Genomic DNA, 24,571 nt, shown 5'->3' with positions numbered 1-24,571 from the left:
GATGCACGAGGCCACCCCCTTCCCCGGAGATGCCTGACCCGACAGGCGGGGCCCGCGGGCCTTCCAGAACCCACGTGGAGACCTCGTCTCTGCTTCGACTCCACTGCGTCTTCTCATCTGAGTCAGCCTCAAACCTCTCCCAGATGTTCAAACTAACTTTCCTCCACCTTAAAGGAGCACAGTTTCACATGGTAAATAAATACAGAACTAGAGCTTACGTCTAACGGTGACATCTGTAGTTTCCAGGGTGGTGACACATTCTCTAAGCGCTAACCGAGGGCAGCGGGGACTCTGGACCCACGTGTGACATCCCCGTGGCCCGTCCCCCGCCCCCGCCCCGCACACCTGCCTCAGGACCCTGTTTCTCCCTCGCATAATGGACCTTCCTTCTCGCCAGGGTCCTGGCTCCTTCCGGAATGTTCTGGCCCCCTGGCCACCCCAGCGCCACTCTCTGCGTCCACTGTTCCCCTCCCAGGGCGTCTCCGCTTTCTGCTTGCCCTGGTAACCACACTGTCCCTGGCTTCGAGGGGCTGGCTCTGTGCTAGGGGCCCTCAAAGCCCACCCCGCCCGCCCTTCTCCAAGCTCAGAGGGTCGCACGGCTGCCCAGGGAGCGGACAGCATCCCGAGTCTCCTGGGCACCTCACCTCCACACAGGCACACCGAACGCGTCGTGTCCCCAAACCTGCCCCACGTGTTCCGGGCCTGGGAAGTCACAGGACGGCAGCCAAACACGGCCGCGCCCTACAGAGCCTCCCGTCCAGCCCAGCGGGGCCGCAGCTGAGCCGTGAGCGCCGTGTGCTGAGCCCAGGCGCTGCGGGACACAGCAGGGGCCCACCTCACGGGGACCCGAGGCCCCCTGCGCAGCCGAGCCGGGACCGGGCCGCGGGGACGCGTGTCCGCAGCACGACAGGCAGGGGGAAGCGCGTGAGGAGGCTCGGGGCGTCCGCGGGGACAGAGGTGCCCCCCCATGCGGCTGGAGGAGGGGTGGGGGGTCAGCACAGGGGCCCCGGGCGTGAGCCGCGCCTCGGAGGAGAGGTCAGGGTCCCGGGCTTTACCCAACGGCGGTGGGAGGTGGCCAAGGGCCCAAAGCTGGGCCCGACTGGGTGGGCGTGTGACCGGCCCTGGGCGGGCTCCAGGCCGGGGGTGGACAGAGGGGCAGGGGTCGGGAAGGAGGCAGGGAGGGCGACGGCCGGGGGCGGCAGCCTCAGGCGTGTGGCGAGTCCAGGCCCAGAAGCCGCAGATGTGCAAGGCGAGGGAGGCCGGCGGGTGACGAGGGCTTCCGGGGAGGACAGGAATGCAGGGCGGGGACGGGCTGGCAGAGTCTGCTGGACATCTGCAGAGCCCCCGTCCGCTTAGACACGAGCCCTCTTCTGCGCGCCTGGCACGGAGCTAGGGGCCCTCCCGCACGGAGGCACGGAGCCCCCAGCCGGGCCGGTGCGAGTGCTCGGAGGGGCCTGAGGCACACGCGAGACAGAGGCATCGTCCAGAGCTGGAAACTCAAGACCCAGCAGGTGACCAGGCCACTCAGGGGCGCCCAGAGCACGAGAGCTGAGCTGGGGGCGGAGGGGGACCAGGGAGCTGACCCATGAGGGGTGTGGTTCCGGGGGGTATGCTTCGGAGGCAGGCCCTGAAGTCCAAGCGCCATCCCTGGCCTTTGGGATAAAGACGTCCCTGAGGGGTGATGATGGTCTTGGTGGCAAGCAGGCGAGGTGGGGTGAACCGGGAACTGAAAATGGGGACAGTGGTACAGACAGCCCCTTACCAGGGTGGGAAGAGCAGAAAGGCCCCCAGGAGGCGGGAGGGGGGAGGCACAGGTGCACACCTGGGCGTGCGGTGAGGCTCCCACGGGTGTTCCGACCGCCCTCAGGCGCCGATACAACACAGGCGTCGGATAAATGCGTCAAAAGCAGGCCCAGCTGACGCACAAGCAGTAAAGGGCGCCGCAGGTGCAGGCCCCCCTAGGCTATCCCGCTGCAGGGACCGCACTCGCTGGGTGGTCTGAACTGCAGGCGTCCGTTCACACATATCAGTACTTCCCTCTGCACACACACACGCGCACACACGTGCATTCGCGGCCACGGAGATGCCCCCGCAAATTCGCATGGTGGTTTTCCAAAGGCAGCCCAGGCCTCTGTGGGCCGGCCCTGAACCAGGGGTTCCGCACCCAAAGCCCCTAGCCCTCTGCCTCCCACCGGGGAGGACCCCAGTGCTGAGGGCCACACTGGCCGGCACAGGCAGCGAGGCAGGTGGCCGCAGCCCAGCCGGCGGCAGGACACCCCCCAGGAAGGGCCCAGTGGAGAAGTGAGGGGAGGGTGAGGGTTCAGAAGCCGACCCACAGGCTGTGACGGCACCGGGAAGCGTGGTCCTGGGAAAGCGGGGGCGTTGGGAGGGGCCGGGGGCCAGCGCCACCCCAGAGCAGCTGCCGGGGGACCAGCCGCACGTCGGACGCCAGGACTCACCGCGGTGCCGTTGTCGTCCCGGAAAACCTCCTGGTTGAAGTAGTCAAAGAGCTTCTTCTCCAGCTGCAGCATCACCTGCCAGGGAAGGGCCGTCAGAGCAGGGGGGCCCCACCCCTCCCGCCGCGGGGCCCCCGGGCGCGGCGCCCACCGCACCTGCAGGGCCTCACCTTCCGGTCGTTGTCCGACTCTCGGAAAATCAGCTTCACGACTTCGTTGGTGTCGGCGGCCCGGACGGTCTGCATCGTGGCCTTGGTGCAGAGAGTCTGGGAAAGACACGGAAGGAGCTCAGTCCCCGGAGACATGCCAGCCCGCTGCCCGCCTCCACCCCTCCCCGACCTCGGCTCAGGGGCTCGCACCTCCCGTGGAGGGGCCCGCGGCTCCAGACACGGCGGGGCCGCGCACCCGGCCGGCTGCCCCGAGGACGGGGGAGCCAGGAGGCCTGCGGGGGTTCCGCAGGGAACAGTGTGAGCAGCGGTCCTCCGCAGCCACAGCGGGAGGGACGGTGAACGGGGGCAGCACGGGGGACACAGAGGCCACACCAGAGGCCCTGTGCAGGGGCGCCCACCAGCCGCGGCGGGGCAGACGGGAGGGCACAGGCGGCAGGCCGACTGCAACAGGTTGAAAACTATTAAATCCAGGCTCCTTTAGAAAAGCCTTCCTTTCCCAAGCTGGGTGTGGGGCGAGGAAAGGCAGCAGGACGGGGGCTACACAGGGTCGCTCCCACAGTCAGCACGGGGCTGGAGGCTGGAGCAGGGGCCGCGAGGCCTGGCGCAGTTAGGGGCTCCGCTGGGCCGCGCTGACCACGCCAACACCACAGAGACGAAGTACACCCTAAACGGGCCGGGAGACGCCCCAGGTGCACAGCAAGTGCCGGCGAGGACGCGCGGAGGCCGGGGCCGCGCACGCCTCCCTTCGGGAAAGTCCATCCACGCGGAGTCCAGAGAGGGCAGAGCAGGGGCCGCGGGGGCCGGGCCGGTGGGGTGACAAGGTCACAGCTGGATTTCAGTCTGTGTGTAAGTTACACCTTGATGGGGCTGTTTTTAAAAAAGCACTAGGTGGTTTTTATTTAAAAAAATAAAGACCACCGCAACTGAACTAACGTTGACTTAAAAAAAAAAAAACCTCTTCGTCTAAGGAGCCCTCGTGAGGTCACTTCGCGGTGGAGCTGCGGGGCTCAGAGGCTGCGGGGCTCAGAGGCTCAAAGCAGCCAGCGTTGGGGGGGACCCTCCCGCAACAGGCCCGAGGGCCCCGGGCAGCCCAGACGCCGATCCCCCTTGGGCCGCGCGCTCCAGGACAGGCATTGACATTCAGAGCACAGACAGCTAATCAGGTCAAGCCCCCCACAGTGGCTTCTGGACTCATGTGTCACAAATCAGTCTGGCCGCCTTCAAACGGCCGGATTAGAACAAGCGCCTGGACCATCCGGCCTGCGCGGCCACCCTGCCCAGCCCCCGGCGAGGAGGTTGCCCCATCCAGATGCTAATGCGCTTAAGTGGCTTAAGCGCAGTGAATGGGGAGGGCTTGGCAGGCAGACGGCATTGTAGCCTCTCGGACGCGATTCAGGAAACTCATGGTCTTCTCCCAAAGGCATCTGCTGGAAACTTTTTAAAAAAATTGCTTTATCTCGCCACTTCAGACGGGCTCCCAAAGGATAAACATCTGGCCAGCCCAGCCCTTGGAGGGGCCTCCGCGTGCCTCGGCCCTCTCTCCCACACCCGCCAGGAGCCACCTCATTCACCCGCCGTCCAGGCCTCCTCCCGGGCCTTTCAATCCGCAGTCGTGACCACTCATGCAGAAAACCCCGGGCCAGGGCCTTTCCGGCTCGCCTACTTACAGGAAGGCATTTTCCTCTTTTGAAAGGAGAAAAAAATTTCCCAAATGTTATTCTTAAAGAGCGGTCTAAGATTTATTTCACTATCAGCGGTGGCACGAAGGGCACAGGAGAGGCGGCCCAGCACTGTCTTACTGGCACCCGGAGCCCCTGGTTTTTCACTTGGAATTTAGGGGCACAGGGCTGCTGGGGTGGTGCCCGCAAGACCCGGCGCCGGTGTCAGCCCAGAAGTGCAGCGTGCAGCGTTTTCTGCGAGTCCCGCAGTTTCACAGCCACTGGATCCGCACAAACCCCTGGGGCTCAGGGCGCCGTGCAGCTGGCCCCGCTCCTCCCAGAGCTGCCTGCCCCATTGCCCCCATCCCGCCGTCACAAATGCTCCCCACCAGGGTCCAAATTCTATGCAGGCAGAGCCCCTTGGGTCCCCAGAGGCAAGCCCATGAGTGGCGCCTTACAGAACCCACTTTCCTCTCTGCCAGACTGGGGCGCGGGGGTGCGGACAGCCAGCCCCGTACCCGAGGACAGGCCCTGGGATCAGCCAGGAGCTGCTCAGGAACATTCCGAGTCTGAGAAGCCTGACCTGGAGGACACGGCGGGTTTCAGAGTCTGGGTCACGACACGCCTTCTGGAAAGTTTGGGCGGTTAAGTTTCCGTCTGTGGAGGTCAGAGGCACACCGGTCGTTTTCTCATTGTAATTGCTAAGCTTCTAAATGGTGAATAAAAGCTGTAAGGCTCTCTTCTGTGCATCCACTTCGAGAGGTAGTAGGTACTTAAAAAAAGCGTCTCAGTTTGTGTTTCCTGATGGCTCGCCAGGCTTCAGACCCAGTTATTGTGATTCCAGAGACCCGGCTTCTGTCTGGACCCAGCATGCTGGGCCCAGAGGAAGGGGATCCCCCATGAGCCCCAGCTGACACGCACCCCAAGTTTCCAAAGGACCCAGCATAGGCCGGGCCGGCGGGCACCTGTGGTCGGCGTCTAGGACGTGCAGCGTATACAGGGGGGCACACCTGGGGCTGGGTGTCGCGGTAACTAGAGAGACGATGAGCGTGTAACAGAGTTAATGGAGCCGGGTTCCAGGTGGAGGGCCCTGGGGGGGGGGCAAAGGCCGGGTGGCAGCGTGAGAGGTGGAGACAGGGCCTGACGGGCGCTGGGGGCAGGCAGGGAACGGCCGGCGGGCCGCGCGGTGTGGAGGAGAGCTGAGGGGACGCAGCCTGTCTTACAGAGCTCCTGGGCGGCCAGGACGGAAATTCGGGGCGTGCCCCGTCGTCACAGGCCTGCCCAGCGGCCCAGCGGGTTTGTTCTCTCCTCAGAGGCAAAAAGAGAATCAGAACACACTTCCATTCTACTTTTTTTCTCCACCTGAGAAAACATAGGAAGCGATGCAGGTATTGGAAGCATACTTTGAATGAACACGAATAGCTGGTCTTGCTTCTGTCTGCAAAGCCCGGTGTGGGCTGGGGACCGCGTCTGAGTCTCTCTCCACCGGAGTCGGGAGTCCCGACATGTGAGCGTGCAGGGGTCTCTGAGGGACCCTGAAGAAGCCCACCGGCCCACAGCCCGAGTACGGGCCCTGCCCTGCGGGTTCTAGACCCCGCAGAGGGCGCAGGCGCGGGCAGGGGTCAGCAGACGCTGGGGCTCGCCCCCCAGGGTGCTCCCTGCATACCTGCGACGCGGCGCCGTCCCCTCGTGCCCCACAGGACGCTCGGGCCTGCAGACGAGGGGCTGGGCTCAGGGGGACGCCTCCTGCCGCAGCGACACCTCGTTCCCGAGTTATCCTGGTGGCGGTTTACGAGTCTGACACAGACTGGGTGTTGGTGGAGGCACGGACTCCCTTCCTGCAGCCGGCGCCCCACGTTCGCAGCGACGGGCCTCACGCCCTGGCTTCTGGGAGGCTCCGAGGAGCACCTGGGTCCCCGGGACGGCTGGGCACAGCCAGGTGACCAGGAGTCCAAGCTGCGGAGCCCGGGGGGCAGCGGGGGACGTGCGTGCAGATTCAGCCCCGCGGCCTCCTGACCTCTGCTGCTCTGGCTCCCCACACACCCCTGCGCCCGGGGAAGGGGCCTCGTCAGGGCCTGAGCCCAGAAGGGGTGAGCGGGGTCACTGTCCGGCGCCCCGTCACTCATGGGGCTGCACAGAGGGTGGGGCAGGTTTAATCCTGATGTCGGGCAGCGAGGGAAACCAGTCTGGCCAGACGCCTGAGGCTGTTTCAGGTACAGGCAGTGACCGACCCCGTGCATCTCTCCCCCGAGCCCTCTCTGCCTTCTTCCCCTCCACGTGGGGAGCAAGGAGGTTTAAACAAAATCAAAACGAACCACCAAGCCAGTCCGGCACCCAAATTTAGACGCTACCAGCAGATACTGGAAATATTCCAGTTCATTCTGAGCAAGAGGGCTGCACTCCTCTTTTTGTTCAAACGCAGACCCCCTGAAGGACGTAACGCGTAGCCCCCATCTCTGCCTGGGCCCCCAGGAGAGGCTCACACCACGGAACGGGCCCCCAGAAACAGGGACCAGCGGGACCAAGGGCGTCCAGCCCCCTGCAGGTCCAGCATTCTCTCGGCGGCGCCCACCTGCCGGTGACAAGGCCGCGTCCAGTCAAGGGCGTGGGTGGCAAGCCGGCACCTACACGGGGTCCTCCGTTCCCTGCTCAGACCTTGGGGGCTGGATTAACTTTTTTTCCCATCAAATGGAAAATACAACAGCCTTAAAATGAAAAATAACCAAAAGAGCGGCTTCCTGAAGTTGTGAAGCCCCCAGCCCCGCAGGGTCCACCCGGTCCCCGTGGTGGCATCCCGCCGCCTGGGGCCTGGCCCCCAGTGTCTCTGTTTGGACGTGGGCCCTCGGGAAGGACAGCCAGCAGCCTCCAGTGTGAGGCCCGCTGCACACTGCGTCCCACCAGACTGGACACAGCTTCTGCGCCGCTGGGGTTCTTCCCGAGTGAGGACGGGCGGGAACTCCACCTGCCCCATCACAGAGCCACGTGTTCCCGAAAACACAGGGAGCTGGTAGTGTCCTCCCTCCCCCTTCCCTGACCATGTCAGGGACCCAGCTCGGCCGTCCGCGCCTGGGCAGTGGGTCACCGCTGGGGAGGGTGAGCTAGCCGCTCTGTTTTAGCCTTGAACGAGGCTCCTTCTGGCCCCATGAAAGAGGAACGAGCCGGTCTGGACGGAAGCGCTGGTTCTGCAGCGAAGGGCCGGGCCAGCCTGCTCGACACCGTTACTGTGCGGAGGGGCCGGGGGGAGGGCGGGAGGCTGGCGGGCGGGCTCCGAGCCCGGCCCTTGGCGTGTGACCCCGCTCCGGACCTTTCATCCCCTGACAACTTCACGCAGGAAAACACACGGACCCGCTGATAGCATGAAATCGGAAACAAAGCCGGGGCACAAAGAGGCCGACTGGCCGTGGCCGCCGGTTCTCTCTTCGGCCACAAATGTGCTCGTAGGACCGACCCCCGAGACGCTGAGAGGAAAAGCACATAAAAGAAACACGTCCTCAGGGGCTCCAAACACAGCCCGGACGTGGCGTGCCCCTGGGGGAGCATGCTCGGAGGGGCCGCCGGCCTGGCCGCTGGCATCTTGGGGGTGTCGCGGGGGAGCCCTGACCCCGCCCGGCCCCTCGGGGACCCTCACCCACTGAAATCCGTGCCCTCGTCTCCTGCAAAACGTCACAAGGACAGGGACCCTGATCTGGAGGCCCCGCGCGAGGGGTGGGTGGCTGCTCCGGGCTGCGTTTCAGACGCGCGGAGCGAGGCCACAAAGGCCCAGACCTCAGACGGGGGTGGGGCGCCGGGGCTCCGCTGCCGCCTTCCGCAGGACGGAGCGCGCTGGTCGGCGGGGCGCTGTGGGGAGCCCGGCCTCCACTCGCCACGGCCCGGGGACGGGCGGGGCACACACAGGGCCGCCTCGGCGGCCCCGAGCTCTGGCCGCTCCCGTGGGACTCGGCTCTGGGTCCACCTGCTGGAAGCAGAAGCGGGAACAGAGCAGGCGCTTCATCAGCTGTGCCTGCAGCCCCGGTGCTGGCACCTCCCGGGAGCAGGGGCCGGAGACCCGCCCGCCCACCTGCACCCACGCACGGCCGGCCTTGAACCCGGCTTCCCGCGGGCCCGTGCGCTCAGCTCCTCGTCCTCTGCGCAGAGGGGGTCCGCACTCCGGGAACGGAGGCCGTCGGGGAGCTGGAACAGTGTCAGCTCCTGGTGCAAGCAAGCCGCAGCCACAAGCAGCTTCTCCTTCCTGCGGGGGCGGCCATCTCCTCCCCAGGCACTCGGACACCCTCGCCGTCTCTGTGCTGTGTGTCCAGCGGGAACCAGGCCGAGGCCAGCAATTTGCACCCGAGGAGCTCAGCATGGAGCTGCCGCCCCAGCTGGGCTGCAGGGCCCTGAGTCCTTGGGGTCCCCCCCAAATATCACGGAGATGTCAGAGAAACCGGGCCTCGGCATCCACGCCCTTCACTGAAAACCAACCAACAAAGGGCGTCAGGGAGAAATTCACCCCGTCCCATGGTTGCTCTCGTCATCCTGTTACTTTTGGTTAAATTCTAGCCATAAAGATGTCTAAAAATAAACAGGTGTACAAATAAACGTTCCGTCTGCATCCTCCTGCAGCACAGACCACAGAAAGAAAGAGAAGGATTTCTAAACGACGGTGTGCAAAGAAAGACCTGAGTTCTTTACATAGGTTTTCTTTAGAACAAGTTAATGGAAAATCATTACCTCTTACATTTAGATTTTTTTCAAATGACTGGAAAACAGATCCCACTCTAGAGGATAAACGTGACCTTTTCCGCAATGACTCTCCCCGTGACGCTGGACGTTAACCCGGGTCTGCCTCCTGCTGCGCTGCATCCCCTTAACCCCACACCTGCCTGAGCTCTGGAAGGAGAACGGGGTCTCCAGGACCCACGGTGCCGCGGCCCCGACCCGGGCTGCCCAGACCCACCTCTTGGAATCGAGGGGTTAAAGGCTGCCTCTGGCACCTCACTCACAAGTCAGCGTGTGGGAGGTCTGGGTCCAACGCTGGGTCACTGTGAGGTGGGTACGGAGAATCAGCCAGCCAGCCCTGTGCCCTGGACGCCCACCCACCCGCCAGGAACAGGAGAGAAGCAACATCCGTCCCAGGGATGGGCCAGGCCTCGGTCACCAGCGTCTACAGACGTCATTTCAGTCCTAAAGGCGTCCAGGGAGCAGAGAAGAAGGGGCGCCAAGTGAGTCAGCGGCTTCAGAACCTGCCTTGGTCACAGGTAACTCATGGCTCCGCAGGAAAGTGCTCAGAAAAAGTCTCCACGAACCCTCTGACCATCCCCATCGGGGCAGACACGTGCCACGGCCTGAAAAGTAGGCGCTGGGCAGACAGACAGACATGCGTCTCGGAGCCGCCCACACCGCCTGCGGCCGAGTGAGCCCGTCCCAGGGTACACGCTGCCGTGGGAGCCCCCGGGGGACAGCCGGGGCCACTCGGCCTGCGACAGGAACAGTACCTCCCAGTGCACGGACATGTGGCCCAATGAGCTCCAGCCAGACCTTCAGCCTCCTTCCCTGTCACACATGCACACACCGCCCCTCGGTACACACACATGCCCATGCACGCATGGTGTGCACAACACACGTGCACACACACACACATCTTCTGGGGAGCAAGGGCCCTGGCTTGCCTGGCCCGTGCACAGCTCCAGGGCCCCTCCTGTGGCGGCCAGGCCGGCCCGAGGCCCAGGAGGTCACCGTGCTCTAGGTGCCGGGCCGTGACTGCTGTCCCTGGGTGTCGGGGGGCGGGGGGAGCTCGTGTGGTTAAGACGAGGCCACTGGGCAGCGTCTTGCCTCTCAGCTGCACCAAGCGGGTCCCAGAGCAGGCGCCCGCGAGAACGATGAAGAAACCCACACCCTGCGGCCTCGGCCGCAGGAGGGCCTGGCAGGGACCCTGCCCTCGGGGGAGCTCATCAGAGTGCTAACTTCCTCGGTTTTCAGGGTCCGAGTGGCCTGCCTGACACAGAGAAGGACCGTCCTGGGTGCGCACCGAGGACCTGAGGCCGAGCAGGGGCGGAGGCCGTGTCGGGCTTTCACCGGAAAGCACCGTGGGGTGGTCGTCCTGCATCGGGCGGGAGCGACCCCAAACGGCCCCCATTCCGTTTACTCTGACTTCCCCAAGGAAGGCCCTTCTGGAGAACCGCAGCTTTTCAGAGGTTTTCCTGGCAAACCTCGGCCCCCGGGAGGAGGGACATCCTCGGTGGCCGAGAGCACACGGACTCTGAGGGCCTGAAGGTGCAGACGCCGCCGGGCGGGCGCGGGCGGGCGCGGGCGGGCGGCAGGCCGCTGGCCGGGGTCCGTGAGAGGCGCTGTTGTGAGGCCGTGTCAGCGTCAGAGGCGCCTTCGTCCTTTTTGTTCTGTATCATCAGCTGTTCACGAGAACAACAACCGCCATAAAGACCCTTTCATCTCCTCCCCAAGACGCCCCGCCAGCTCCCTACCCGCTGACGGAGGGGCGACAGCGCCCGCCCGCGGCCGGCTGGGCAAACCAGGGGAGCTCGACTGATTTTTCTAGAAGGAAGCAGCGCGGGCTCTTTCTAGGCTCGTGTCCAGCAGGACCGGACTGCCGCTCGGGGGGTCGCCCTGCCCGCAGGGGAAACGGCCGGGGGACCTGCCACGCTCCTGGTTTGGCCTCTTGAGAACGTCCCCGGCCTTCCACAGACACACCAGGGCTCAGACCTGCCGGGCAGTGGGGCACAAGGGGCAGGGGGAGAGCAGGACCCCTTGTCCCCTCCTTCTGGAACCGAGCAGGACGCTCCGGGGCCTTCCCGGGACAGAGCCCCTGCCCCTGTCCCCTGCCTGCTTCTGTTTGCAGAAAAATTTTAGCCTCCTAGGCCTTCCCTGAGTTCCAAAGAATAAATTTAATCAGAGAAGTGAGAAAATGCAGAAACAGGCTGGGGGCAGTTCACGGGGCCTTCCGAAGGGCCGGCACAGGTAACGACCAGGTGCGATGCCCCCTCCTGGCTGAGTGGGAACCCACCCTCGCCAGGTCGCATGTGCAGCCAGAGGGCAGGAGGCTGGGTGGCAGAAACGCCCGTGGTCTGGGGCAGGGGCTCAGGCCACCGGGCAGCCTGCGTAGTCTCCCTGGCCGGCGCTGTGATGCGGGGTGGGCTCTGCAGTGCCTCCTGGTCCTCTTCCAAGGCGGGCGCGGTTAGTGCTGGGACTCCGGCTGTTGGGGCACCGCCTGGGCACCCACCCCCGCCCCCCACCCCCGCCCTGCGAACGTGAGCGTAGGGACGGCTGCTACCTCCAAGAAGCCAGGGTCCTCGCAGGCCCCGCTGGCACCTGAACCTGTACCTGTCAGCAACCAGCAACCGGTTTTTAAAAACAGCCGCCAGCCTCCAAAAACGCATCCATCACCACGGCTGCCAGCGGTGACGGATGGCAGGTGGGCGCGGCTGGGCCACGCGGAGATGGGAGCGCCTGGCACTGCTGTCACTCTTTGTCACTGGCCAGCTGAGCGCCCAGCTGCCAGTTGCCACCGCGCAAGGCATGAAACATACTCTCTGAGCAATCCCGCCGGCGGGGCTGAGCGGGAGGCTGCATCGTTCATTAGTTCGGGACGCACAGCCCGTTAGACGGCACGTGATCATCGTGTTTAATTTATCTGTTTTAATTATGGCTTAAGAGGTGCCAAGTTTGATCACAGGATCATCTTTTCAGTTCTGCTCTGCAAGCATGTTTGTATTAATTTGCATCTGAAACGAGAAGCTCTAATTCCGGGGGTGGGAGGGGCAGCCGTTCACTTTGCACAAAGCACTTTCTTTCCGACGCTGGTGCCAGCAAGATGCCCGCGACCCCTTGCCGCAAAGGACCGGCGGGTCTCCAACTTGCCCTGGAGCCCCTGGCCGAACTGTCCTTCCAGAAGCCCCTGCCCGCTGCAGCTCAGGGTGAACATTCGCAGCCTCTTCCTCCCTGCTGGTCAGGACGCTCGTGTTTCCGGAAGGACCTGACTCCCCTCTGGGAGCTTCCAGGAGCTTGGCGGGGTGAGCACCAGAGGCATGGCGTCCCTGGGCATCCCAGGGGCCCAGGGCTGGGGAGGGCGTACCTGCCGCTCCAGTGGGGGACCAGCAACCAACACCAAAGCCCAGCCAAGCCGGCTTCTCGTTGGGCCGGCACAACTTTGATGACCTCAACTTTCCTCTTCAAGGGGGTCACCTGCCACCTCCAGACAAGACGACGCCGGCAGACGGAGGTCCCGCGTCCCCATCCCTGAGTCTCCTCGGACCTTCTGACCCGCACGACTGCAGTGCTGTCTGGCGCACTCGTGGTCACCTTGGGTGCTACACTGACCTTGGGCAATCTGGAAACCGTTTGTGGGGTGACCCACGAGCTGAGGACACCGGCCTCCCCAGGAACACGGGTCGGGGCCGGCATGGCCTCTCCCACCCCAGGACCCGGTCCGTAGGCACGAAACGCCGGTGTCTCTAGAGGGTCACCGCTGAGGGCAGCCGCGCACCCGGGGAAGGGACAGTTCCAGGCCTGGGCCCCGGCTCAAGCCTTGGTGCGCCTCGCTCTGACCGGTGCTCTTTCCTGGGCCGTGTTGTCTGGAAGGAAAGGGCAGGTGGCTGCACCTCCTGGGCACAGCCCTTGGCGGGGGTGGGCGGAGGATGAGCTGCCTGCCTCCCAGCCCCCTCCCCCTCTTCCCGGTGCCCCAGTGCCCGCCTGGAGGCCGCCTGCCACCCGCAGTGATGTCCCCGAGCGCTGCCTGAGGACCTGCAGGACCCTGTGGCCCCAGCCAGGCCTTGCCCACCGGGCGGCCCTTCCCCACATGTGCCCCGCTGACCCCCGGCTCTGCAAGTCCCAAGAAGCGGCCGCCTTCGCCTCCGTACAAGGCTCTCCTGTAACAGGCAAAGCCCCTGAAGAGGTGCCCCGGAGCCACGGACACCCGGGCGGCCTTGTCTCACGCTGCTCCGCACATTCTGGGAGCTGGGACGGCTGGTAGGCCTCGAGACGCCATCCACTCGGTCTGACAGCCTTTCGGGAAAATTTGGAGACCTTTTCTCTGGTGTCCACAGAGTTTCCCTAAGTTGTTTCTGCAGTTAGAAACCCTTTCAAAAAGCCATGCCAGCCGGCAGACTGTGATGTTCCAAGAGGTGCTTCCATGTTGTTTTAAAATTCAAGACCTTAACAGGCAGCTTAATGAATGCTACTGAAATTAACCTTCAACAAAAGAAACTTGGTCTTTTTCAGTTAAACTTTTAGATCTAGCTTTGCCCACAAGGATGTTTTCTGAGTTAGCATCGATCTCTCCAGCGGTGGGAGAGGAAACGGGGCTCTGGCAGGAAGGGGGCTGCAGAGCGTCCCCAAGTTCACGTCCACCCAGACCTCAGCCCACGACTGTTTTGTCAACTAGGGCCTTGGCAGATGTGATTGGTCAACGTTCTCGGCCAAGCTCACCCTGGATTCAGGGTGGCCCAAGTCCAGCGACTGTCCTCACAAGGAAAGCGAGGCAGGGAGGAGCCACGTGAGGACGGAGCAGAGGCCGCGGTGACGCGGCCACAGCCCAGGGACGCCTGGGCCCCCAGAGCCGAGGAGGCAGGAGGGAGCCCCCCCGACCTCAGACTTCTGCCTCGAGACCGGTGTCCCAGCCGCCCGGTCTGTCCCGGAACACTGGCGCAGGCAGGGCCACGAAACACAGCACAGGAAGGTGCCACCAGGCACAAGCTGTGTCTTCCGTGGGAACTTCAGAACATACCAAGTTCATTATAATTTTCTTGATCAGCTGGACACGTCTGGGGCCAAAGGTGACGTGGCAACCCGGAGGGGACACGCGGGCGCAAGGGTGGGGTCCGGGTGTCACACGCCACGCTCCCCGCCTACGATTCCCCCGTTGGATCCCTGCTTCTCCGCAGGGCACTCAGCCTCGGGACCGCCTGGCAGCTTCCTGCACAGCCTGGACGTTTCGTGAACAGCTGATGACTGTGTTGATGGGGCGTGAGGAGGAGACGGTCTCTAATTCCTAGGGCTAAAGTCTTCATTTGACCAAACGGTCCTAAAAACTCGCTATACCAAAAGCCATACTCCACGTGTTGGGAATAAAAACCATTTCCCATTGGTTTGCTTCACTTACAGAGTAAACTGTGTGCAGAGATGTAAGTTTTCGTCAACTGAACAGCCATTTATCCACAGGATAGATGGACCGTATGGTTTGAAGAACCACATGCACAAGAAAACCCTCCAAAAATTAATGCACGAGTCTTAGACACATCTGTTTATTCATCGAGCAAATAATTCAATTAAACACTATTGATTCCTCCCTCCTTTGAAAGTGCCAAATTCACAGCCCTGGACAACGGAGCGTTGGGTTTCTCACGTGTGCGGTGCACAGCCAGGGCAAACACTCCCTGGCAGCAGCGGGGCAGGGGCAGTGTCCAGCGAGCTGTCGTGGGCAAGCCCAGAGCTCGGGGGTGCGGGGGTGTCCTGGTGGCATTCAGGTCCACTTAGATGCGCTGCCACACTCCGGGCGGCTCCCAGAAGAGGCTGCGAGGAGGCTGAACGGAGCCCTGAGTGAAGCCGCCGATTCCACGAGGGAGACTCCGTGTGCCCGGAGGACGAGGGTCTCCTGGAACCGCCCCGCTCCACCAAGCCCGACGCCTACAACCAGGCCCGCTGGGAAGAGCGGCTGCTCAAAACGACCACGTCCGGTTGGGGTGCAGTTGGGACCTCCTCGGGCCCGAGACCGCCCTGGCCACGCCCCCTCACCAGAACCCGCTCTCCCGAGCACGCGTGGGGCGGGGCGGGGCGGGCGGGGCGGAGGGCCCCTGCTTCCTGCCCCCCTGTGGTGGGCGGCCCGCCTGGGTCAGCCCTCGCGTGCCCTTGCGTGCCCAGGACCTGTCCCTGCCGTGGGTCCCTCTGGCCTCTCAGCACCACTGACATGGGGTCCCCAGTACAGTCCAAGGGGCTTCCGATTAAGGCGCATGGAAATGCCTAGCCTAGAGCGGACGGATGATTGTTTAGGAAATGACCTCCTGGGGGAAGGGGCCACACAAATGCATAACGTCTGTGACTCTTACCAGCAGCGGAACTGCTGCTCTGCACCTGACCTCACACACAGCCGCCCACAGAGGGAAGGCGCAGACACCCCGCACCCCACACCTTCCCAGGTGTGCTCACCAGCTGCCCAGACAGCGGGACACCAAGGCCGGGGGCAGGTCCAGGGGCGGCCAGGCCGAGGGAAGCCGAGGGCCGGGGAGGCCAAGGCGGGGTCCGCAGGGGCCCAGGAGGGGAAGCTTGTGCACATAGTTCCGCTTCCCTGAAAAATCAGCTGTTTGTGAGAACTGCCTACAAAAACAGCATTTCACGTAGCTCCTTATCTAAGTCAGTTAATTAGTTGGAAAAGCACTCAAGAACGAAGACCCCCTGTACTTTCCTGAAGGAAGAGGAACTTATTAAAACCTGGGCAGCCCACCAAACACCGAGGCTTTTGGCCTGGAACTTTCAGGCTGTTGGTCCTTGGAGACGCTTGGGGCCCCCGGGTGGCCTTCAGAACAATGCACCCACTCTCGGGGGTCTCACTGTGGATCCACAGACCAGGCAGCCCCTCAGCACTCAGGGGCGAGCCCTCTCCCTCCTCCGCGGTCTGGTCCCCAAAGCTCTGCTGCTCCGGGGACGACCTCGGGCTGTTCCTGACCAGGAAGTAAGCGCCTGCGCCCCTGCTCGGGCTCTGCCCCCTCTCACTCACGGTCAAGGACGTGCGGCCGCGGGTCCTGTACCAGCAGCCCCGACATCCTGAGGATACCGGGGCCGGGCTGCCAACTCTGGGAGGAAACACAGAAGGATGGAGCGTCCCAGCCGTGGCAGCGCCTCCCCGGCCGAGTCCAGGGTCCATCATGACCCCGGCCAGCAGCGGCCACCTGTGCGGTCCCCGTGTGGCAGGAGTCCTTCCTCTAGGGGACGGGACGGGTCCCTGAGGTCAAGCCAAGGTCTGAAGGTGAAGGGTCAGGAGAAAGGGCGCCGGGCAGAGAAGTCTGGGGAAGGGGAGGGGGTCACGTGATCAGCGGCAGCCACGCGTGTCACGACCGTGCGTACTCGGCCCAGCTCCGCTCACGCCCGCTCACGCCCAGGGCCGTGTCCTCCCGCTTCCCACTCAGTAAGAACAGGAAACCACGACTCTGCGGGAGCCTCCCCGCCGGCCATGCGCCCAGCTCGGCGCCCCCCACGGAAACCGGAGCCCCGCATGCACCACACGTCCCGTGACAATTCCGCCTGCATCCAGAGCCGCTGCCCTTTTTGTGGCATTTGTTCTGCTGGCAAAGAAAAGGCCACTTTGGAAACCTCCCGGACCTGTTCCCAATGCGCCTGCGGCTGGCGGCTCCCGTCCATCAGCTCCGGTCTGTCCAGGGCCCTTCACGCGGGGCCCTCAGGCGAGCAGAGGCCGTTCCGGCACAGCAGGCTCACTGGGCCCAAGTACCAGCCAGAAGCGACCTGCGCTCGGGGCTCACCCCGGGAAAACCAGCGCGGCTAAAATTCCCAGAGGAGGCGCTGTTGGTGAGGGCGCCTGGCCTGCGGGCACCGGGCCGGGCTCCCGGCGCCCCTCACAGCATCACACGTGCACCGGCGGATTTCAACAGGCGGGCATCGCACCCGTGGCTCGAAGGCGCAGAACCCATGGGACCTTGGATCCAGGTTGCTGATTGAGCCAAACTCAAAATGAGGGGAGAAAAGTCAGCAGAACCAAATGCAGGATTTTATGGTCCTCAGTGGAATTCATTTGTCTATTTGAAAACACTCCAAGTGGTCGAAAGCCCCCTCCCCACACTCAGGCGCTTCTCGCTGCTCAGTTTTAAGAGAGAATCTTCTGACGAGAAGGGAGGATGACTTGTACCTGAGACGCCAAAGGAAGATGACAAGAGGGGACCACCGGGGTCTCCCCCTGCTGTTTGCACCATCACTGCACACGCACGCCTGTGTGTGCCCCGCTCTGGACAGGCCTGGGCTGGACCCTGCACGCTGTGGTCTCCCTCCTGCACCCGGGCCTGGGTGGACCCGCTCACCTTTGGCGGCTGGCGGGCCCCCCTTTGCTGCGGCCTGGGGCACTGCCATCAGAACTGCAGCCCCAGGAGAGCGGGGCAGGCGCGGCAGCGGGGCTCAGGGCCCCGGACCGTCTGGGAGAAGCCGGCCCCACGCAGAGGAGACCACGCTCCAGGCCACGTGGCGGGACCTGGTGGGGCCGACAAGCTGGCCTTCCGACCCGGGCGCCTCGCGGCTGGTGCCCATCCAGGATCCCCCTGCACCTGCTACTCAGGGGAGCGTCACCCAGGGGCCTGAGGGCGCCCAGGAGATTCCCACAGCTGGGGGGAACCGGCGCGTACGGCTGACCAGGGGCTGCCTTCTCACGGGCAGCTTCCTCCTCTTTCCTCTCCCGACGCTCAACAGCGGAACCTCCAGGCTCAGCACGTGTGCCGACAGCTGGCGACCCACCGCTACCCAACTACTCGTTCCGAGGGGCTCCCATAACAGCCCCCTTTTGACGGTAAAACGTTCTCCATTAGGAGTTGCTGCCTTAAATAGAACCAGTGAGCAGGACGGTGGGAACGCGCCCGTCGAGGACCACGGGCTTCCGCTGTTTTCCCAACACGACCGAACACGCGTGAGGCTCCCGGCGTGGCCTACCTCCACCACGGACTTGGAATCCAGCCGGAAGTTGAAATCGCCAAAGACAAAGTAGGACGCTTTCTCGAATCGCTGGTCAATGATTCTGGGAGGAGAGAAGGAGAGGGGGTTACTGAGGCACCACGCCCGGCCTCTCCCCGGGCTCCCCACCACGCACTTCCTACCGCCTCCTGCTGAAGGAGACTTGCACCCCAGTGACCGTGATCAACACGCGTTCCCCAGACGGCGCCCAGCTTGCCAGCACTGAGGTGTGCGCCAGCGCAGTCCCATCCGCTGGGCCAGGGCCGTGAAAACCACGTTTGGCGAGAAACAACAGCCTGTGCCAGGGAAGGAAAAGGGCCACGCCACACGCCAGACACGGGAGAGCCGCCAGGAGCGGGCGACCCACATGAGCCCAGGACGCCTCCGTCTGGCCCGTGGACGGTTCCTCCCATCGGTGGTGGACACCTGACCTCATTCTCAGTGTTGTAGCTTATCCCCATGTGGATGTTTGGAAGCTACAAAGTAAGACCGATTATGTCTTTTTTTTTATGCTAGGTATTGCCTTGCTCAAAAAACTTTTTGCACATATTTTAAATCAACCACAATTTATTTCATAGAGATTTTTCAGCTGAGAAACGCACACACGGCAAACGTGAGAGTGATATGTCAGCGTCCCCCCGACCCCGGCCCCGTACAGACCTCTCTTCCCCGGTAAGAGGCCAGGACGCCACCCAACCCCGATCCTCCACTCACTCACTCCCTAACCCCTCCCCGCCCTTGGTGGCAGCAGGGTCCCGGCTGCACTGGCCTCAAGGGCAAAGGAAGCAAGCGCGGGTCACTTCCAACTCAAAGCAGAATGCGAACCATGGCTAACAAGACAACCCGCGGAGCAGACGTGTGGTCTGGGCAGAAGGGAAGGGAGGTTCGGTGACCCAGGTCCCCAGTTCCGCTGCCCGTTGGTGGCTGCACTGACACCCCCGCTGAGACGGAGCAGCAGGGCCCGCGGGCACAGGGTGGGGCGCCGTCCCCAAGGCCCACGTGCTGCGATGGACTCTGAGAAAATAAATATTAAAGGCGGGCAAAGCCAGGGAGCACCCCTCACCCAGATCAGCTCAGAAGTTTCTGGCCGGCACCGAGAAACCCGGGTGCCGCCGGCCCTGCCCTGTCTGGCCCCCAGTGCGGAGCGAGCAGGCGTGCCCCCAACCCCGGGGAGTGGCCTTCCCAACCTGATCCATTAGCCTGAGAAAGGAAAGGTGACTGACAGGGACGACATCACCGCTGTTTCACGACGGTGGCCGCTGGGCTGGAGGGACAGTCCTGTCCGCACCCCCGGGGACAGTGAGCTGGTCGCTCCTGGCTCGCGCCTGGCCTGCTTTCCCGTCTGGTTCCTCGCCTCCTGCTTTTCCAGCTCCAAGAGTTTCCCTGTAAAGCGTGACGGCGATGCTGTCTGCGCTCACGGTACTCGTCACGCGCGAGCCTTGATTTTCACGCAGGAAACACGCCCACGTCCCCCCCGCTGCTGGCCCTTCCCCCCCAAGGCTGATTCCCGACAAGTCCTTCTCTCGTCTTCCTGGCAGAGTCTGTAGGGCAGCCTTTAATCCATCTGGAATTACGTGTGAAGAAGGGATCTTAGTTTATCGATTTTCCCAACAGTCGACCGATCCAAACCCTTTATTAAACATTCAATCCTCTTCCCCTTGAGTTTGTACGGAACCGGAGTCCCTAGATTACATGGGTCTTTTTGAGACTCTCCTTTTCTGCAGATCTTTTATCTATTCCTGTATGCTTTTAAATCACAGGACTTGTTATAGGGAAGCCCTGCTTGTTGAAATTCTTCTAGGAATTGTCTCAGCTGTTTTCATATTTTCTTGCATGTTAATTGCTGTATCATGTAGCTAAATTCCACAAAAAGTCTTGTTTTCCTGTTTAGTTGGACTGATTCTCATACATGCAAATTTGAAGACAAAGGACGTATTTTAACAGATTGTCATTAACAGTGCAGATAACCAGCAAGGTCACTTCTTGTGTTAAAGTGAAATCTTTCTGTGGAGGAAACATCGCTCAGGGATGAAAACACAGGGAGGCCGGCGGGTCGGCCCCGGGGTTGCCGTGCATCCAGGACCGGCTGTGTACCCCACCCCGTCCCACCCGCCTGGCACCTGCCTGGCACCTGCCTGGCACCTGCGGGTGAGGGGAAGAACCCGCCCCCACCGACTGTCTGTCAGCAGGAGGCTATCCGAGCCATCTTGAAGAACGTTGATCTTTTTCTGCCCTTAAACAACTTTAGAAGAAGAAAATACCTCAGAGAACCTGCAGAGGTTCCTGGAAAGGTCGACAGAGTGTCCTGCCATCAGGACATCGGGGCACGGACTCCGTGGTTGCCCATCTTCTGGGAGGGGGACCCGGTGCACAAGCCCCACCAGGAAAGGAGAAGCAGCAACGTCCCTCCCGGCCCCGCTCCCAGGACCAGTGAGCAGATGAGAGAGACACAACCATTGGGGTTCCGCCACACTGTTCTTTAAAAAACCCCCAAACGGAACTATTCACTGCAGGCCTGCTGAGTGACTGCTGGCTGTGTGCAGAGGCGAGAGACACCTGCGGCCCCGGGGCCTGTCCCTGGGGGTGGGCACGGGGGCTGCCCCCCGTGCCCTCACCCTCCAGCCTCACGGCTCCGCGACCCCACGTCACCCGCTCTGCGCCCAGCAGCCACACAGCCCCAGCGCGAGGACCGCTGGTCCCTGCAGCTCCCCGAGGACTGTGGGCCCCAGCCCTCCCGGAGGCCCTCGGGGGCACCTCCCGGCCTCAGCCCCCGCCCCCCGCGCCAGCGGCCCAGCAAGGCTGCCTCCAAACAGGGGCCTGGGGGGTGCCCGTCGGGGTGTCCCCGGGGCAGGGGGCTGGGGAGCAAGCTGGCACCGCGCCTGGGACCCCGCGAGGTCTGGGCTCAGCGGTCACACGGCACCTCCTCACCGCCGCCTCTCGGACCTCAGGCCACTCAAGGGGACTTCTCTTTTCTTTCGTTCTTTTTATTTATTCTTTGAGAAAAACTAAACCAAAGCAAAGCTTCGACTTGATTTGCTGAACGAAGGAGGGCGAGCTGTCACGCTTCCTGGGCAGAAACACTTTAAATTTCCACTTTAAACCTACACATTTTATCCTGATGGTGTATCAGCTTCTGTTTATTAAGAAGCCCAGAGCACAACGTCCTCGAGAAGAGTCAGTGTGGCCAGTGGAGAAACCTCTGCATTCACAGGCGAACCGGCTGCTCTCTCGCGGCTTCTTACACTTAATGTGGTGTCGGGTCACACGCAACACCTGAGCAAGAAGACGGGGACACGGCTCAGACGTGAGGCCAGAGCGCTCACAGCGCCCCTCGATCCTGAACTATTTCTCGAGCCAGAGCATTTGCCTTAAATCTTGGCTTGGAAAGCCAGGCTCCAGCCCTGCGGCAGGAAAGGCTGGAGCTCCACGTTTCCTGGGGTCGAAGCTTTGGAAGGTGCCTGAAGGCGCTGGAGGTCACGGCCACGCTAGCTCTCCTGCTCCAGGGGGCCACGAGGGATCCGCGGGGGAGGCGGCCAGGGGCCCAGGAGCCGAGGGACGCACAGGAGGTCCGGCCCAGGCCTGGGCCCCAGTCCCCATGCGGGCGGTTTCCTGGGAGGCGTGTGGAGGCAGGCGGGTGTCGGACGATCTGGGTGAAGCACGAGCCCGGCTGACCGTCCTCGCCGTTGACGGACGGGCGGGAAACGAGGGACCAGGAAGCAGTGCAGACAGCCGACACTGCACCGGGGAAGCAAAAGACTATTTGGCTAATTAAATGGCAGAATCCATTTAGAGGTAATTTCCTTTTTAAAGGACAACAAATTTCAGATTTAATATGGGACTAAATCAACTTTAAAGAGCTCTGGGGGTTCGGAGGGAGAGAACGCTGCATCTGGCGGCCTTCCTGGAACCCGGCCCCCGCGGCCTCTTTCTGGTGACGGACGGGGTGGCCCGCGGTGACTGGTGATGTGATTTCATCAGCTTGTCTCGGATCTTGTAATTCTATCATTAAAATCCTAAACTTTATCATCTTTCCGTGCCCTGCTCCTTTTGATGTAATGGCCTGAGCCCATTAATAACATCGCCGTCTGAGGCGAGATGGAAGGGCTGTCACAGGGAAGCAGTCGCCCAAGTGCCAGACCGCGGCCCCGCAGCCCTCACTTTTAATTTCAACATAGTGCCATTTGGGCCAGCAGGAAAAAAGCGTTGTTTTAAAATTAATTACCTTGTCAGTAGCTATTATGATTAAAAAGTAGGTCCACATCGATACCATGTGCCTAATTCAGAAAGAGAATTACAAGAAGGGCCATAAAAATCAATGCTTTAGCCCTGAAAACGGAGCCTCTTTCTGTTTTGACGGGTGATTTCATGACGCAAGGAACCTTGCTGTGCCGAAGTGTCCACACCCGCTCAGGCTGCCCGTGAGGAAGGAAGGCCCCGAGGACGCCTCGCGGCTTGAAGAGCCCGATGGCAGAGGCGACAGCCCTGAAGGGGCCACAGATCGAATACCTGAGGTCACACGTTTCTACCGGGGGCGGCTCGGGCCTTGGACAGGACGCCCGGCGGCGGGGCAGACAAGGGGCCGTCGGGCCTGCTCACCAGGCTGCACTCCAGGGTCCTTCCTTTGTTATTTTTAGCTACTGAACGTGGTGGAAACCGACCTCAGGTTTCGTCTCAGATCTGGGAGAGGCCGTGTGCTCAGGTCAAACAAGTTGAAATAGCGAAGCATGTTCGGCAGGAGGTTCCTACGACTGGCCGCCGACTTCAGGGTCTTCGGAGTTTCCCTGAGTCTTAAAGCATCGGATTGAAGGGTTTATCACACATGCATCTAAGCCGCCTTCTACAGACCGACCTTTCTGGAAGCTATTCTCAGAACTGCACGCTTCACTCTGCCCCGCGTGCTGGCCTCGGGCTTGGGCTGGTGGGGCTGGCAGCCCCGGGGGACAGTCCCCTATTGTGACAGCTGCAGGCACGAGGGAGCCTGTGGGGAGGTGGGCTGTCCCAGACGCACCAGAGGCAGAGACAGAGGAGGAGGAAGGACACATCTGGGGGACAGAACCTGAGCCAAGTCCCAGCGATGCGTGCGCCCCGCCAGCTGGCACCACGTGCTCCTCCAGCCCGGCGTCTCCCAGGCCTGGCGCCCCAGCGACCTGGGAGGTCACCCACACCTCCTGCAGCAGCAGGCACCCTGGGGCTGGGCCGAGGGCTCGCCAGCACGGGTGACACACGAACCCTCAGCCACCTGCGTGGGGTGGAGCACAGTGGGGCCACACCCTCAAGCAGCAGAACATGCGGAGCACCGGGGCAGCCGCTGTGGCTGGTTACAAAACCCACCCTTTCCCGTAAGCTTCCAGGGACCGCGCCCCGTTCTGAAATGCCCCTCTGGTCTCAGCCGCCTGGTGGCCGGAGCTCGGCTCTTGGAATGAGGCCATGAGGCCCAGCGGGCGCTGGATTGTCCCTGAAGTCTTACGTTGAAGCCCAGCCCCTTGAGACAGTACTGGAGACGGAGCTCTAAGGAGATGATCAAGGTCAAATGGGGCCGTGAGGGTGGGCCCTGATCCGATGGGACAGGTGTCCTCGTAAGAAGAGGCACCAGGGCTTCTTCTGCCACCTGAGAACACAGCAAGAAGGCAGCCAGCGGCGTCCAGCAGGAAGGGGCCTCTCCAGAGCCGGACCACGCTGGCCCCTGACCCCAGACCTGCGGCCTCCAGACCTGTGGGCAACGAAGTGCATCGTGGCCCCGGGCTCTCCAGTAATCTGCACGGTTGCTCCGGCTCCAGCCTGGGCCTGAGTTTCCTGTCTGGGCACGGAGGTGTCCTCCAGCACACGAGGCTGCCTCTGTCGGGGGGCCAGGTCACAGGAGGGGTTCAGGCCCCACCATCGCTGGCACTTCTCAATCAAATCGCTGCTTGTCACCCTCTGGATGTCCATGCTCCCTTTGATGACAACGGTCTCCAGGGCAGGGCTGTGGGTGGAGACCTCCTGCAGGCGTCAGGCTGAGCTTCCCGTCAGTAGTTCTCTCATTCGTTCTTTAAATAGCATCATAATATTAAATACGTCTTTTCTGCTCAGATGCCACCACAAGCCAGAGAAGCAGAGAAAACCCCTAGCCTCCTGGGGCCACTCAGTTCCCCCACGTACCCGGAAGAGAAAACAAGAGCTGGAAGCTCAGAAAGCCGAGGGAGGCTTTAAGACATTTGATACCAAAGAACGTCGGAAACAATGCTGAATGTCAGCGGCTTTCGGGAGATGCAGAGCATCCCGCGGTCCCCAGCCCGGGTGAGCACGCAGCGGGCAGGGCCACAGTCCGGCGGAGAAGGACGAGACGTCCTGAATGCTAGCGAAGCCCTGAGAACACCCCAAAGGAAGGCCAGCAAGATAGTGGACGAGCACGGACGGAGTTGCCACGAGGGACATGGAGCTGGAGTGTGGGAGTGACGAAGCCAGGATACGAGCCATGGAGGGAGGTTCCCCTGCTGCCGTCCACGTGACGCTCCAGGATATCGTGTAAGGGGCTCACGGAAGCCTGCGTCCCCCAAAACAACAGAGGATGCAAACGTGCAGTAAAAACATATGCAATACTGCACACATGTTAATGCACACGGGGGCCCAGGGATGTGCACGGGGTCCAGGAAAGACA

The 24,571-nt window shown here is 62.5% G+C and overlaps 1 protein-coding gene across 2 annotated transcripts in view; it reads right to left on the bottom strand.

The window, feature by feature from the left end:
- INPP5A (inositol polyphosphate-5-phosphatase A) overlaps positions 1 to 24,571 on the bottom strand; it is a 181,134-nt gene that overhangs the window by 18,574 nt on the left and 137,989 nt on the right. For both annotated transcript variants that reach the window (XM_068548802.1, XM_068548801.1), the window contains exons 9-11: positions 17,914 to 17,998; positions 2,627 to 2,722; positions 2,460 to 2,534 (exon numbers count right to left, since the gene is read on the bottom strand). In XM_068548802.1, coding sequence (XP_068404903.1) covers positions 2,460 to 2,534; positions 2,627 to 2,722; positions 17,914 to 17,998 — 256 coding nt within the window. The remainder of the gene's footprint in view (positions 1 to 2,459; positions 2,535 to 2,626; positions 2,723 to 17,913; positions 17,999 to 24,571) is intronic.

The sequence above is a fragment of the Eschrichtius robustus genome, chromosome 7 (assembly GCF_028021215.1).
Source record: "Eschrichtius robustus isolate mEscRob2 chromosome 7, mEscRob2.pri, whole genome shotgun sequence".
Taxonomy (NCBI): domain Eukaryota; kingdom Metazoa; phylum Chordata; class Mammalia; order Artiodactyla; family Eschrichtiidae; genus Eschrichtius; species Eschrichtius robustus.
Note: the sequence above shows the minus strand (reverse complement) of the source record. Positions and strands in the feature narration are given on the sequence as shown.